This window comes from Gymnoscopelus microlampas, assembly GCF_963454915.1.
Source record: "Gymnoscopelus microlampas genome assembly, chromosome: 13".
In the NCBI taxonomy this organism is placed as follows: Eukaryota; Metazoa; Chordata; class Actinopteri; order Myctophiformes; family Myctophidae; genus Gymnoscopelus; species Gymnoscopelus microlampas.
The window spans coordinates 41,667,460-41,682,805 of NC_139950.1; the positions used below are offsets into that span (position 1 = coordinate 41,667,460).

General features: G+C 42.4%; 1 protein-coding gene across 1 annotated transcript in view; it reads left to right on the forward strand.

Annotated features, from left to right (window-relative positions):
- The window catches only part of sptlc3 (serine palmitoyltransferase, long chain base subunit 3), a 56,268-nt gene that overhangs the window by 38,315 nt on the left and 2,607 nt on the right, over positions 1–15,346 (forward strand). The window contains exons 8-10 of the mRNA XM_084075311.1: positions 2,228–2,447; positions 10,256–10,382; positions 14,954–15,089. Of these exons, the coding sequence (XP_083931437.1) occupies positions 2,228–2,447; positions 10,256–10,382; positions 14,954–15,089 (483 nt within the window). The remainder of the gene's footprint in view (positions 1–2,227; positions 2,448–10,255; positions 10,383–14,953; positions 15,090–15,346) is intronic.

The window sequence follows — 15,346 nt, forward strand, 5'->3', positions numbered from 1 at the left end:
CTGAAGTGGTCAATGTACGTTTTGTAATAATAATCAAAGTCTACAAAGTAACTAGTAACTCAAGTTTTCAAATAATTGTAGTGGAGTAAAAGTACAATATTTGGATCCGATATGTAGTGGAGTAGAAATAAAAGTATTGGAAATTGGAAATACTCAAGTAAAGTACAAATACCTCAACATTGTACTTACCGTAAGTACAGTACTTGAGTAAATGTACTTAGTTACTTTATACCATTGCAGTTAACTTTGCTTCCATGTGTACACTCTCAGAGTTAAATTAACTCTCAGGATTTGACTGTGTATTGGGTCTGGAATCGCTCCGATCCTTCAGCGATGCACCAATTCTGTCTACTTGGAGACCTTAAAAGGTCTTCCTCAGAGGCAGGCCTTTTAAGGGCTGAATGATGGACTGTATAAAAAGAGGTGTGTTGGAAGGGGAGGATTAAAGAGACGGACAGCAGACTTGAAAGATCAGGGGCGTTGTTATGTAATCTGCATACACAGTACAGTACATGCTGTCTGCAGGGAGTACAGCATACAAACCATGGTTCAAATCAAAAAGATGTTTTTTTTGTTCAGGATAGTTGGGAATCTTTCGCTGGAAATGTTTGTGTTTATCCAGTCTGCCACAAATAATGAGGGCGTGGCTCCCATGTGGGTCTGGGAATTCATGTGGACAGTCTTATGATGTCAATGGTCTATGTATCTACCTGTATGTCATATGACTGATACTTGGGCAGGTTTTCAACCTGATCCGACCGCATTGACTTCCATTATAATATTAAAGTTAAACTACCCAAGTAGGCTGGCTCCTCCTGACCAAGTCAGGAAAACAATGAAAATCGGGAAGGATGCAAGTTGGGAATGCATGCCCCACTCGGTTATATCCAGTGTTGCCAGATGTACGATAATTATCGTATTTGTACGATAATTTTACTCTCTGTACGATCAATAATGCCAAAAATGCCCAAATGTACGATAATTTCGACATATCACAAAAAAGTGTGTGAATTTACTGAATTCCCTGGCTGCTGATTCAGGGTCCGGTTTTGCTTTTCAAAATAAGTCAGTAAATCAGTAAATCTGACCCTAGATCTGTACTTCTAGGAGGCATTACAAGTCTTAAGGCTTTTATTTGTGTAAGGTCCAGGAAGTTGTCTGCTTCCACGCAGCATATGTGATTTTTTGTCTCGTAGGAGTCTCAAACAAGGTTGTTTCTTACCGTACTACACATTTTTTTGGTGAAATTACATACAGTATGTAGACCTGTGATTTATCTTTTTTGGCTGTGTACGATATTTGTCTTACAAATACGATAATTTTAAGCCTCCGGTATGATAATTTAACATTTCCCATCTGGCAAAACTGGTTATATCTATCTGTCTGTCCACGGGTCCGCACAAATATTCATGGTTCCCACTTAGCAATGCACACCCCCGGGTCATCTGGGACACACGCGCAATGTTTCAGGTCGATAGGTTGGATGGCGCCCGAGTTATGCCCGGGGAGGACATTACAAGAGATATAAAACATAATGTAAAAAAAGGCATAGAGCTACTTCTTTGACTTATTGGCACAATAAATGTGCTGCTGATCAGTCCAATGGCGGCAGCCCCCCCTGCAGAGCCACGTGGATAGTTTCCATTTACATTTTGAAATGGGTGAATTAAAATTGAATTTAGTCCGACCGTACCGCACACAATCACTCTTATTGCTTTATGTCTCATACATTTAGCCCATTAAAACCGGGAAAGCATCTGTGTCATTTTAGATTTTAGCTATATATGTATAGCAATGTTTTTCAGAAAACTCTTAGGATTTGAGAACAAGTGGTTTAGAACAGTAGTTCTCAAAAATAGCAGATATACAAGCTCACAATGCATCACATCGCGACGCATTGTGAGCTTGTAGATCGGCTAAATGTATATAGGCCTGAAGTGGGTGATGCATGTTTTGTAATAATAATCAAAATCTACATAGCAACTAGTAACTAGTTTTCGAATAATTGTAGTGGAGTAAAAGTATAATATTTGCCTCTTGAGATGTAGTGGAGTAGTGACATCTTTAAATGCTCCAGTAAAGTAAAAAATACCTCACAATTGTACAGTACTTGAGTAAATGTACATAGTTACTTTACACCACTGGGTTTTAACGGCTTTAAACTATCCATGAATGTGTTTCCTTGTCCTTCTGACTGTAAGCATGGTGTGTTTCTCCTCCTCCTCAGCATGGAGGGCTCTGTGGTTCGGCTGCCTGAGATCGTGGCGCTGAAGAAGAAGTACAAGGCCTACCTGTACCTGGACGAGGCCCACAGCGTGGGGGCGGTGGGGGCCTCGGGGAGGGGCGTGACCGAGCTGTTCGGCGTGGACCCGGCGGACGTGGACGTGATGATGGGCACGTTCACCAAGAGCTTCGGGGCCGCCGGAGGATACATCGCCGGGAAAAAGGTTTCTTTTTTTCATTTTAAATCTTTATCCCACGATTTTGTAACCCATTTTTTCACCCAGTGCCAATTGCCTATATAATCCTGGGCGTTACTCTCCCTCTGCCAGCCTAGGGAGAGCCCAGAACTGAGCTCATGCCTCCTTCAATGCATGAGGAGCTAGCAAACCGCTTCTTATCACCTGGGAAAAAGGTTTCTGATTGGTCTTTATTTTAACTTTACATTAAGACCAGAAAAGGCATCTGTCATTTTTAGATTTGAACCACTTAAACAATTATCTTATACTTTGGGCTATTAAAAAATAGCAGATATACAAGCTCATTGCACAGAGTGCCGCGCAAATCTTTGAATACATATATGTTTTTTAAACAAAAAAAATAAGTCTTTGCTTCTGGGGGGGGTCCCTGGAACATGAGCTTGAGCTTGTATATCTGTTATTTTTGAATAGTCAAAGAAATCTAAAAATGAGACATATTACTTTCTTAATGGGTTAAAATGCTGCTTTTGTTTTGGACGCGTTCCATATTTGGTGTTTTATTTGTTCATGCGTGTTATGACTATGATTTGTAAAAGGCTGATTCATATTCTGTTGCACGCTGTCGTTGTCGTGCAATGAAAACAGCCGATCTACACGCTCACAACACGTTGTTGTGAGAGTGTAGATCTGCTGATTTTCGGTGCACAGTATGCTGACCATGCGCCGTGTAAATTAAGCATAAGTCGGTGGCACACACACGGAGACAAGACGGATGTCGTTGTCATTCACTTGTGGTGTTAGCGCTAATTGGCTAAACCTAAATTAATGGAACCACCTTCTGCACAGCCTCAGGCTGGATCAATTAGCAATTAGCAACAATACTGAAGATGAATGACGCTTCACCGTACCTATTTCAGTGCTCACCTCATGCCCCCCCCCCCCCCCCCCCCCACACACACACACACACACACACACACACACACACACACACACACACACACACACACACACACACACACACATAGACAGAATCGATGTGAAAAGTGGGGTTATTTAAATGAATACACTATCTTTGCAGGTATTGTAGATCGACTTAACTGTGTGTAAAGCAGAGACTGATGGCGACACATTTCGGTGTGTGTTCAGCGTTTAGTACAGTCGGTCGCTGTTGAGGCGATACAAATCTAATTCATATTATCCACTGAATGTTCACAGTGAGTTTAACCCTTTTATAAGACCTGAGGCCGATTCTACAAATGTCTTCTAAATCCTAACAGTTTTCTGAAAAACGTAACGTTGCTGTATCAGTGGTGCTCCAACTTTTTCATGTCAAGGACCCCCAAAATGATATGTATTTGGCCGCCGACCGCCATCTCAAAATATTTTGTTCAGGGACCCCCAGAAGCAAAGATTTGAGTTAAAAAATGTTCGCTTTAAAAGAATATATATTCAAAGATTTGCACACATTTAAAAAAAAAAAATCTAAAATAGCAGATCTACAAGCTCAGTGCTGCGCTACGAGCTTGAATATCTGCTATTTTTGAATAGCCAAAGTGTAAAGTAATGCTTTTTAGGCTCAAATCAAAAAATGATGCGGTCTTAATGCGTTTGGATGCATTGTTGTACAGTAAATGCATAACAATGGACGCAAAGGGCAAACTCATACTCGAAGTCTAGTTAATCACAACAAGAATAAGCTCATCATACTTTACTAGGGGTTACGTTGTGCTAAAAAAGGTGATCTATTCCTTTAACACTTGTTAATGGTGCCCAGCTGCCTGTTTTGAATACCATCCTTTATCACGGATACCATTCACCTCTCTCCAGCCTGTTCATGTGGTATCCATGGGAGACTGGACTAGACCTGGTGGTATTATGCCATCCAGAGACAGGAACATGGTTAGCCTGGTCTCTGGTCTATGTGCTGTGCTGTTCATACAGAACACCCTTTGCCTATGGGCAGGCCTGGAATTTCGTAATTTTAGGGGCAAGGCCACTTGGCCTTTGGTGTTGTCCATTTTTTTAAGGCCAGGGCAGGAAAGCCATCAAATAAAATAAGATTTTAGTCCATTGAAATAATTAATTGAATTTAAGCACTAATCAAAGTCACTGGATTGGTTTAAAGATGGGTAAATGGTGCATTTATATAGCGCTTCTATCCAAAGCGCTTTACATTGATTGTGCCATTAACCCATTCACACACACATTCATACACCGATGGCGGAGGAAACCATGCAAGGCACCAACCTGCTCATCGGGAGCAATTAGGGGTTCAGCGTCTTGCTCAAGGACACTTCAACACTAACTCTAGGGGCCCGGGATCGAACTGGGAACCTTGCGGCTTTCCAGTTCACTCTACCCGGCCACTCTACCCCTGAGCCACTGCTGCCCATGGGGACTCAGGGGAGTTAAGAATTCATAATCTCAACAAGAGACACTGGTGTCTACATGACAAGAAAGAGACACTGGTGTCTACATGACAAGAAAGAGACACTGGTGTCTAAATGACAAGAAAGAGACACCGGTCTCTACACGACAAGAAAGAGACACTGGTGTCTTCATGACAAGAAAGAGACACTGGTGTCTACATGACAAGAAAGAGACACTGGTGTCTTCATGACAAGAAAGAGACACTGGTGTCTACATATTGACAAGAAAGAGACACTGGTGTCTACATGACAAGAAAGAGACAGAAGAGAAAGTGGTAGGCCTACAGTCAGCTGGGGCATTTAGGCCACTTTGGCCTCAGTGCATGCCATTTTTTTGAGGGGCACAAGGCCAAACTGAGGGACAACGACGGCCATGGCCTTCGTGGCCTCCCTGAAATTCCTACCCTGCTTCGGTCAAATGGTAGTTGCAAATATTAGTATTACATTGATTTAACTCACAGTATGTATACCAGCACCAAAAGAGTGTGGTCGGTGTGATGCTTTAGGGACAGCTTTTGATGATGATGTCTGCTACAGTACATTCAACAAAGTAACACAGCACACCATTAGCGCATAGTCAGGTGCAGAATGCAGGCATTGATAATATACTAGTAAGAAAAGAGAAAAGAAAATCACACACTCGACGCCAACTCAATTTAATAGTCGTTTCGGCCAATGACTTCATCTGGGTCCATTAAATTGAGTTGGCATTTACTGCTTGAGTGTGCGCTTTCTTTTCTCTTCTCGCTGTGTGTTGTGTCTGCTGTTGTCAGTCACAGAAAGGTTTACTGCATATTGACATGCAGGGCCTTTTCCCATGAACGTTTACTAGCACTCATTGTCTAATGTGAAATCCCTCACCCCACCTGAGCAACCTGAGGAAAAAGTACTCACGTTTTGCACTTAAGTAAAAGTATCAATACTGCAATGTTAGAAATACTCTGTTACAAGTAAAGGTCTGGTATTTAAAATGCACTTGAGTAAAAGTACAAAAGTATTCGCATTAAAGTATACTTAAGTACTGAAAGTAAGAGTACTCATTTTGCTGAATGTCCCATTTCACAAGTTTCCAAATGTATGAAAATGCTTTGAAAATAGCAGATCTACAATATGCGACTCGCTGTGAGCTTGTAGATCGGCTATTTTCAAATAGTCTAAGTATGCATAGGGCTGAAGTGTATGTATGTTTTGTAATGATAATCAAAATCTACAAAGTAACTAAAGTTTTCAAATAATTGTAGTGGAGTAAAAGTTCAATATTTGCCTCTGAGATGTACGTGGAGTGGAAGTAAAAGTAACTCAAAATGTTACTTCAAGTACAGTACTTGAGTAAATGTACTTAGTTACTTTACACCACTACACCTGAGCAACCTGCAGGAATACACAAATAGCGTAAAGCGATGACTAACATTGCAGTATGATCCGCTACTATAGAGATGTATGGATTGCCACCATCCTCCCCCCCCCCCCTCTCCCCCCCTCCCCTCTCGTAGCCCCTCATATGTCCAACAAATGTTCCCCGGGCCGCCGTGTGTCTCACAGCCTTTGTAATTCCTTTCGACTCCATTAAAACGTGCGCTTTAGTCCATAACCACAGCAGCTTTGCGGCAGTTGATTAGAAAGCAACAGAGGAAGTGGCCATGTTGTTTGAATTAGGCATCCAGGCGAGAGGGACCCTTCCTGCCCGGCCCACCGCGCCGTGCCCCACATATTGGCTCAGCCCTCTGCCGCTCCGTCATAATAAGAAGGTAAAAGCTGGCAGGCGGCCAGCCCCTTCTTGTGGCAGGCATCGGAACTGCGCTCCAGATTTAACAGGATGGCCTTTAACAAGCATGATAATGTTTGAAGTATGAACACGCTGCCTCGTCTGACAGCTGGCTATAGTAAACGACACAGAGAGAGAGAGGGCGAGAGAGAGAGAGAGAGAGAGAGAAAGCCTTTAGATTTTTACTTATTTGTTGTTGTGGTGCAAAAGCCCCCAAATCTTACATTAAGTGGATTCAGGTTGACCGACAAAAGACTTAGCAGATGTGTTCTGGAACACACAGTCATAGCTATTTTATAAGTCTACCAAAAATACGCACCCTAATGAATAGACTCCAAAACGCCATATAAATCACTTCTTGAACCTCACATGAGGTAGGCTTAGTTTATTAACCCCCCTTTGCCCATACTGTGTGTGTGTGTGTGTGTGTGTGTGTGTGTGTGTGTGTGTGTGTGTGTGTGTGTGTGTGTGTGTGTGTGTGTGTGTGTGTGTGTGTGTGTGTGTGTGTGTGTGTGTGTGTGTGTGTGTGTGTGTGTGTGTGTGTGTGTGTGTGTGTGTGTGTGTGTGTGTGTGCGTGCGTGCGTGCGTGCGTGCGTTAAATACTGCAATGTAGAAGTACTCTGCTAAGTAAAAGTCCCGAATTCAAAATGTACCTGAGTAAAAGTACAACAGTATTGGAATCAAAATGTACTTAACAAAAGTAAAAGTACTAAAATATTTGAAAATAGCAGATCTACAAGCTCACAACGCGTCGCGACGTGTTGTGAGCTTGTAGATCGGCTATTTTCAAATAGCCTATGTATAAAACAGGGCTAAAAGTGGTTAATGTATGTTTTATAATGTAATACATTGATATCCGCAAAGTAACTAGTAACTAAAGTTTTCAAATAATTGTAGTGGAGTAAAAGTACAATATTTGCCCTCTGAGATGTACCTCAAAATTGTACATCAGTACAGTACTTGAGTAAATGTACTTAGTTACTTTACCACTGTCTTTGCCCATACATTGTGTGTGTGTGTGTGTGTGTGTGTGTGTGGGGAGGGGTGTGTATAATATGCATTACTAGCAGTGCTGCTGGTCTGATACCTTGTGGTCGTGCAGTGTCACATCGGTATTGCGGGCTAGCGCTTCGGAGGAAAAGCGTAAACACTCCCGAGCCGTCGCTCGCTCTCCTGCTCTCCTCCACAGATGTGGGAGGGATTTCGGACATGTTCCCTTAACCGGTTTATCTCGGTCGTACCAAAGAGAAAAAAAAAAAAAGATCCCGCCGCCAGGCCCTAAAGCGGTGAAAATCTCCCCCCAGCCCTTTAACCCATTAAGACCGCGGGAACCGGCATCTGTGTGTAATTTTTAGATTTCTTTGGGCTATTCAAAAATAGCAGATCTACAAGCTCATGGCGCGGCACCGAGTGCCGCGCCATGAGCTTGTAGATCTGCTATTTTTTGAAAAATCTTTCAAAATATATATATTTTCAAAGCAAACATTTTCAACTCAAATCTTTGCCTCTGGGGGTCCCTGAAACTAAATATTTTGAGATGGCGGTCTGTGGCCAAATACATTTAATTTTGGGGGTCCTTGACATGAGAAAGTTTGAGAACCACTGATTATAGCAAAGTGTTTTTCAAAAAAACTGTTGGGATTCAAAAGACATTTGTAGAATCCCCAGAGGCAAAGTTTGGAGTTAAAAATGTTATCTTTAAAAATATATACATATTCAAAGATTTGCAAAAATGTTCACGATTTTTCTAAAAAGTTGAAGATCTACAAGCTTATGTATGAGCTTGTAGATCTGCTATTTTTTAATAGCCCAAAGAAATCTAAAAATGACACGGACACGTTCCCGGTCTTAATGGGTTAAATGAAAACAGATGTCCGGTCGTTGTGCGGGGCTCCTTTCCGATGGTTTTGGAGCATATCCCCCCCCCCCCCCCCCCCCCCCCCCCGCTCAAATCCCCCTTCCTCTCTCTCAACATCTGCACGAGGAGGAGAGTCCGTCACCGCCACCGCCCAGCGGAGAGAGACAGATGGCAGCGGGGTGGAGAGGGGGGGGAAAAAAATGGTGGCCAGACGGCATCTCCGGCTACATGTCATCACCCCGCCCCCGCTAGGCCACCACACGGCCACCGAGTGGCAGCTCCGGGGCCAACTCTAAACCTCAGACCACTTATACAGTGAACACACACACACACACACACACACACACACACACACACACACACACACACACACACACACACACACACACACACACACACAGACACACACACACACACACACACACACACACACACACACACACGTGCTTCGAGGACCGTGACCAAAATCACTCCCGTTTCCTGAATCCTTGCTCTCTCCCCGCTTGACAAGTGATAGTAGAATGAGTTCTACTGCTGACATTTGGGATTAATAATGAGACTTTGGCTACTTTGTCCCGTTGTGCCTCAGCGGCGCGTTTCCAACGACTGGCCTGTCTCAAGATATCTAGAGCTCTGGCTCTCCCCTCCGATAGAGAGAGAGAGAGCATTGAGCAGTGAGAAACACCCTCTGCGTTCACAGCTCTCTGTGATGTAGAAGGTAGTAGCGCCTGTGATGTAGAAGGTAGTAGCGCCTCGGAGGTGACAGAGAAACAAACTCATGGTGCCTTAATTGATTCTCAGGTGTTGGCCGTTGCATGTGAGCTCTCTCTAGTGGCCCTAAAGGACAAGTGCAAGGCCAACCTCAACCTCATTTTTTATGAATCTATTATGCCAGTGGTTTTCAACCTTTTTTATAACACGGTCCATTATTTATTTGGCATTTGAGCCACGGACCACCGTTTGATGAGATTTAGACTGTCAGACCCAAGACTTAAAATATTTTGTTATTGTTGATCTTGTCCACAATTCCATGCTGTATTGATGATGTGGTACCATAGGAGAGATATCAGGCAAACGTTGATCAAAAGAACAATTCTTTTACATTCTCAAATTTTGTGTAGACTACTTGTACATTAAGTAATGCAGATGTTTAACAATAATGTAACTCTAGACTTAAGGGGATGTAAAAGTAAGAAAAGAAGAGAGAGTGATAATTATTTTGTTAAAAAGTTAAAGCTGTATATTCTGAACATAATCATTGCTACACAGTGTTCAGTAACGGGGTTGTCTCCATCTCTCCAGCTCTTTAGTAAACAGAAGATACATTTTCAGGTCAGGATATCAATTTTATTCAATCGAGACGGAACAGATGCACAGCTATTTAACAGTTATTTTAACAACAATAAATATCACTTAGACCACTTTTTAAGTGTACCCGGGGCGGCAGTGGCTCAGGGGTAGAGTGAACTGGAAACTGCAAGGTTCCCAGTTCGATCCCGGGCTACCCCAGAGCTAGTGTCGAAGTGTCCTTGAGCAAGACATTGAACCCCTAATTGCTCCCGATGAGCAGGTGGGTGCCTTGCATGGTTTCCTCCGCCATCGGTGTGTGAATATGTGTGTGTGTGTGTGTGAATGGGTGAATGTAATGCACAATCTATGTAAAGCGCTTTGGATAAAAGCGCTATATAAAAGCACCATTTACCATTTTATTTACCATTTTAAAGCAATGCTCGGATTCAAATAGAACACATTTCTGATCATCTGCATGTCCGTCTCATTCCAGGAGCTGGTGGACTACCTGCGGGGCCACTCCCACAACGCGGTGTACGCCTGTGCCATGTCCCCGCCCGTCACAGAGCAGGTGACGCGCGCCATGAAGTGCATCATGGGCCTGGATGGAACCACAGTGGGTGAGAATACTGAACCAACCTGTGTCCCTCCTCCTGCTCGTCCTAATCAAAGAAAAGATGTTTCTACATGCATAGATTATCAGCTACGATACAACTTTCACACTCTGTAAGAGTTTCACTTAACCCAATAATTCCTAGTGCAGACTGTTCATGCTGCATTCATTTAAAGGTAGTTGTGTTTCATGGCATCATGCATCGTGGGGGGTGCCTGGTGGCTCAGTGGTCAGTTTAGTGCACTGACCATTTATCCTTGAGTGTCATTAGGACCCAAAGTTTGAATCCAATTCCTGTCATGTCTCCCCTCTCTCTCTGCCCTATGTTTCCCGTCTCTCTATACACTCTCTTAACAAAATAAAGCATTAAAATGCCACCAAAGAAAAAAAGAAAAAATAGACAATCACTGTTCTAGATGTCTTGGCCCTTTCCCCACACTGGAAAAAAAACACAAACCCTCAAGAACCAAGAAGCAGTTAGTAAAGTGCTCCTCTTGTGATGCTAGAGGTCAGGTGAGTGCTACAGTGTGTGGATGCTGCTCTCCTCCAAGTGCTTTCACTTATTCCACAACCACTTCCCCCAGATTGCATTAGTGGCGTTTGGCCAAAACAAGAGAGAGCGAGAGAGAGAGACACATATAAAGTGAGAGACACATCGAGAGAGAGAACAAACAATCGGGCATAGTACTCGCACAGAACACTTGACCTCTTGACACCACAGCGAGTCCAGGCTAATCTCCTGATGGACAGACAGTCAGTGCGTGTGGAGAATGCTTAGACTCACTCCACCCAAAAAGTGAGCCTATGTTTTCTTAAATGAGTGCAACTGTTTGCTGTGCAACCTCCTCTCTCCGTGAGAGACAGGTCAAGACCCATTTCTCCACAACAAACAGAATATTTTTCCTGGGCTACGTGACTACGTCAGATGTGAGGCATCTCTCTTTTTGCGTAGAGAGAGTCAAGAGGAGAGGGTTACTCATCTCTCTGAGCAGAGCTGTAAGCGCACAGAGACAGTACTCACTGGTCTTTTGCAGTGGCAAACTCATTAGCACTCTAGGATGTGTCAACAAGAATAGGTCAATGTGTCACGGCTTGCAAAAAGTCCTCCGCACAACTCTTTGTAGCCATTCCAGCATACTAATATAAGCCATTCGGTGTTTATTCATGTTGTGTGTGCGATGCCATACAGTTTGTATAATCTTTTCCCTTTGGCCATGTTGAATCAGAGTAGTTTATTGTTTATTGTTGTGTATTGTTTACTTAGATCCCCATTTAGCTGCCACACATGGCAACAAGCTACTCTTCCTGGGGTCCCACACATTAAAACAGCTTCCCAGCAATACAGTAAATGCACTATTTGGTTATTTTACTGTCTGTATCAATATCCCCGAATGGGCCTCGTTTCACTTGGACTGCATTGATTGTGGTCTTTGGGTATAAGATATGGGTTTCCCCGCTGCAGGATAAATAGTTTTTACTACTACTACTATTTCTATAATCACTACCACCACACCACTATTACTAAAACTCTACACTACAACTCAATAAGAGGAAAGTGGATTGTGATCTGTTAGAGTGGGTTTGCATTCTGGTCTGGTAATGCAGGGCAGTGATTGCTTCACTGGCCTGGTGTCTGAAGACATTAAAGCAGAGACGTTTCAGAGGTACAGGTTTCCTCACAACGCTAACATGTGAAACTGATTTCCAAGCGTAGCCGGGTCACGTGTGCACCGAAGCAGCACGTCCTCCCTCTCTCTCTCTCTCTCTCTCTCTCTCCCTCTACGGACCCCTGTAATTGCTCGCACATTTTCTGACCACGCAGCTGTTTAGTCTTTCCATGCAAAAACTGGACTTATACCTATAAGGGCTGAACACGTCGCGGACGCTACGGCGCATTGTGAGTTTGTAAGGTTTCAACGCGGAACACTGTCGTGCGACGAAGCATAAATTAGCAGTGGTGGAAAAAGTACTCACATGTTTTACTTGCCTCTGAGATGTAGTGGAGTAGAAGTAAAAGTACCTCAAAATTGTAGTAAAAGTACAGTACTTCAGTACATGTACTTAGTTACTTTACACCACTGCTTTTTGATGTGGACTCTGGCACTCTTGCATCTAGACTCTTCCACAAAAACTATACCTATGTGCTGAACATTGACATACATTATGTTTGTAAGGATAGCTGTTGATAAACTGTTAGGGTTACATTTTTCATGCATATATTAACTCATTCATTCACAAATTCATTGTTGAGAGACAGTTGATTGAGACCATATAATCATTCATACACTCATTAGTGATTAGTGATAGGATGTGCATTTCATACTCATATAATCACTGTTTAAAGACAACTATTCATACATATCCACTCTGGATAGATTTTATTTTATTTTAGATTTTTTTTACAGATTTTGCAGATATTTAGTGCCAGAATCTATTTCTCATTTGTCTTCTTTATCTTATTTTATTTGTATAATTATTATTTTACTTCAGCTGAGATATGGGAAATTAACCACTTAAGCCCTATTTCCAAAATTTCTAAAATAGCCGATCTACAAGCATAGATCAGCAGCAAAAAAAACCTTTGAAAACTTTTTGAATCATATTGTGCCTGTAATGACATATGCCCAACATAGGGACGCCAGGCTGTGAAAGTGGTTAGAGGACTCCTTACTTTGCCCTTTGAGAGCAGCTGCCAATCTGTTCCCAGGTAATCAGAAGAGGGAAACAGAGTTGTGTTCCAAGGCTGGGTTGTGGCCAAAATGTGTTGTAGCGGTCTGCCTCCCCACTGACTCACATCATTAGCCAGCCCAGGGGGCTTTAATAGCAGTAGAAGGTCCCCCTCTCTGCTGCTATTTGATTTGTCTCTGAAAATATTTCTCTGTAAAGAGACATTATGTACTTAACCCAGTCAATCCGGGAACGAAACTCTGTCTTTTTAGATTTTAGCTATAACTATTATTTTATACTTTGGCTATTCAAAAATAGCAGATATACAAGCTCAAGTGCCGCGCTATGAGATATATGACATATTTTGAGATCGGGTCGGCGGACAAATACATATCATTTTGGGGGTCCTTGACATGAAAAAGTTTGAGAACCACTGATATAGCAACATAAGTTTTTCAGAAACCTGTTAGGATTTAGAAGACATTTGTAGAATCCCCAGAAGCAAAAGATTACAATGTTCAAATGTTACAAATGTTCGCTTTAAAAATGTATATATATTCAAACTAAAGATTTGCACAACTTTTCACGATAAAAAAAAAAGCAGATCTACAAGCTATGAGCTTGTAAATCTGCTATTTTTTAATAGCCAAAGAAATCTAAAAATGACACAGATGCGTTCCCGGTCTTATTGGATTAAGCGTTATTTGTATTCAGTGTCTCTTGTGGCTACACTCCAGTGGTACAGACAGTCTATAGAGTCGGGAGCGTTTTGTGTGAAAGCCATCGCATCCTATTTGCGAGCACCTCGTCTTGGCAGCGTAGCGAGCGAGTTTACCATACTGTCAGGCCGACAAAACCGAACCATCTGCTGCGTGCAGCTGAACCGTAATCATGATTGAGTCTCTGCGGTGACCGTTGGAACGGCACAGATGGAGGAGGTAGTGCGGGGGAATGGAGATGAGTTGCTATATACCTCGTGAAAGGTCACACACACACCGCTCTGGCTATAATCCTGACAGAGGATGTCCTTCCCTGGCATGGGATGTCCTTCCCTGGCATGGGGAATCTACTGTACCGGCTTCCAAAAAGTACTTTTGAGAGGAAATGCAGCACCATGCAAATCGCCTTACATGTCCAAAACTGTTCCATTTCAGGATTCAAATACAAAAACATCAAAAGTAGCAGATCTACAAGCTCTTTTCGTGCTTGTAGATCTGCTACTTTTGTGAGACGTATGATCAATTAGGGCGTTAATTTACGAAAAGGCACAAAAAGTTAACCCATTCAAATCCGCAAACGCATCTCTGTCATTTTAAGATTTCTTTGGCTATTCAAAAATAGCAGATCTCCAAGTTCGTAGCGCAGCACCGAGTGCCACGCTATGAACTTGTAGATCTGCTATTTTTGAAAAATCATGAAAATGTGTGCAAATCTTTGAATATACATATTTTTAAAGCGAAAATTTTTAACTCAAATCTTGGCTTCTTGGGGGTCCCTAGAACAATATATTCTGACATGGGGGTCCACGGCCAAATACGTATCGTTTTGGGGGTCCTTGACATGAAAACGTTTGAGAACCACTGATTATAGCAACATAAGTTTTTTAAAAATGGGATCGGATTTAGAAGACATTTGTAGAATATATATTCAAAGATTTGTGCAAATTGTCACATTTTTCAAAAATAGCAGATCTACAAGCACTCTGTGCCGCGCTATGAGCTTGTATATCTGCTATTTTTGAATAGCCAAAAAAATCTTAAAATGACAGAGATGCGTTCCCGGATTGAATTGGTTAAATTATAGAGATAAGAGGTTTCAGCCTCGACGGTAACTAAATGTAACGGTGAACGTACACAGGTGCCTTCATGCACGTATAAATGACTGTGCAACATGCTGCTTGTTATTTTGCAGGCATCAGACGGGTCCAGCAGCTGGCACAGAACACCAAGTACTTCAGGGCCAGACTCCAGGAGATGGGCTTCATCATCTATGGCAACGACGACTCGCCCGTGGTCCCTATTCTACTCTACATGCCAGGCAAAGTAGTGTAAGTATATGCAAGGACCGCACTTCACTTTAGGGCAGGGGTCTTCAATGTTTTTCAGGCCAAGGACTCCTTAGTGGAGAGAGAGATGAAGCAGGGACCCCCACTACATAGTGTATAAAGTTTTGTTGCAGATTAAACTTTTTCATATATTTCATAGATAGCTTCATAGACAGCACCATCATCAGTGTTGTGTAAATTCATGTTTTTTGTTTTCACATTTGAATGTGTATTTTCAGACATTTAAATCCTCAATACTT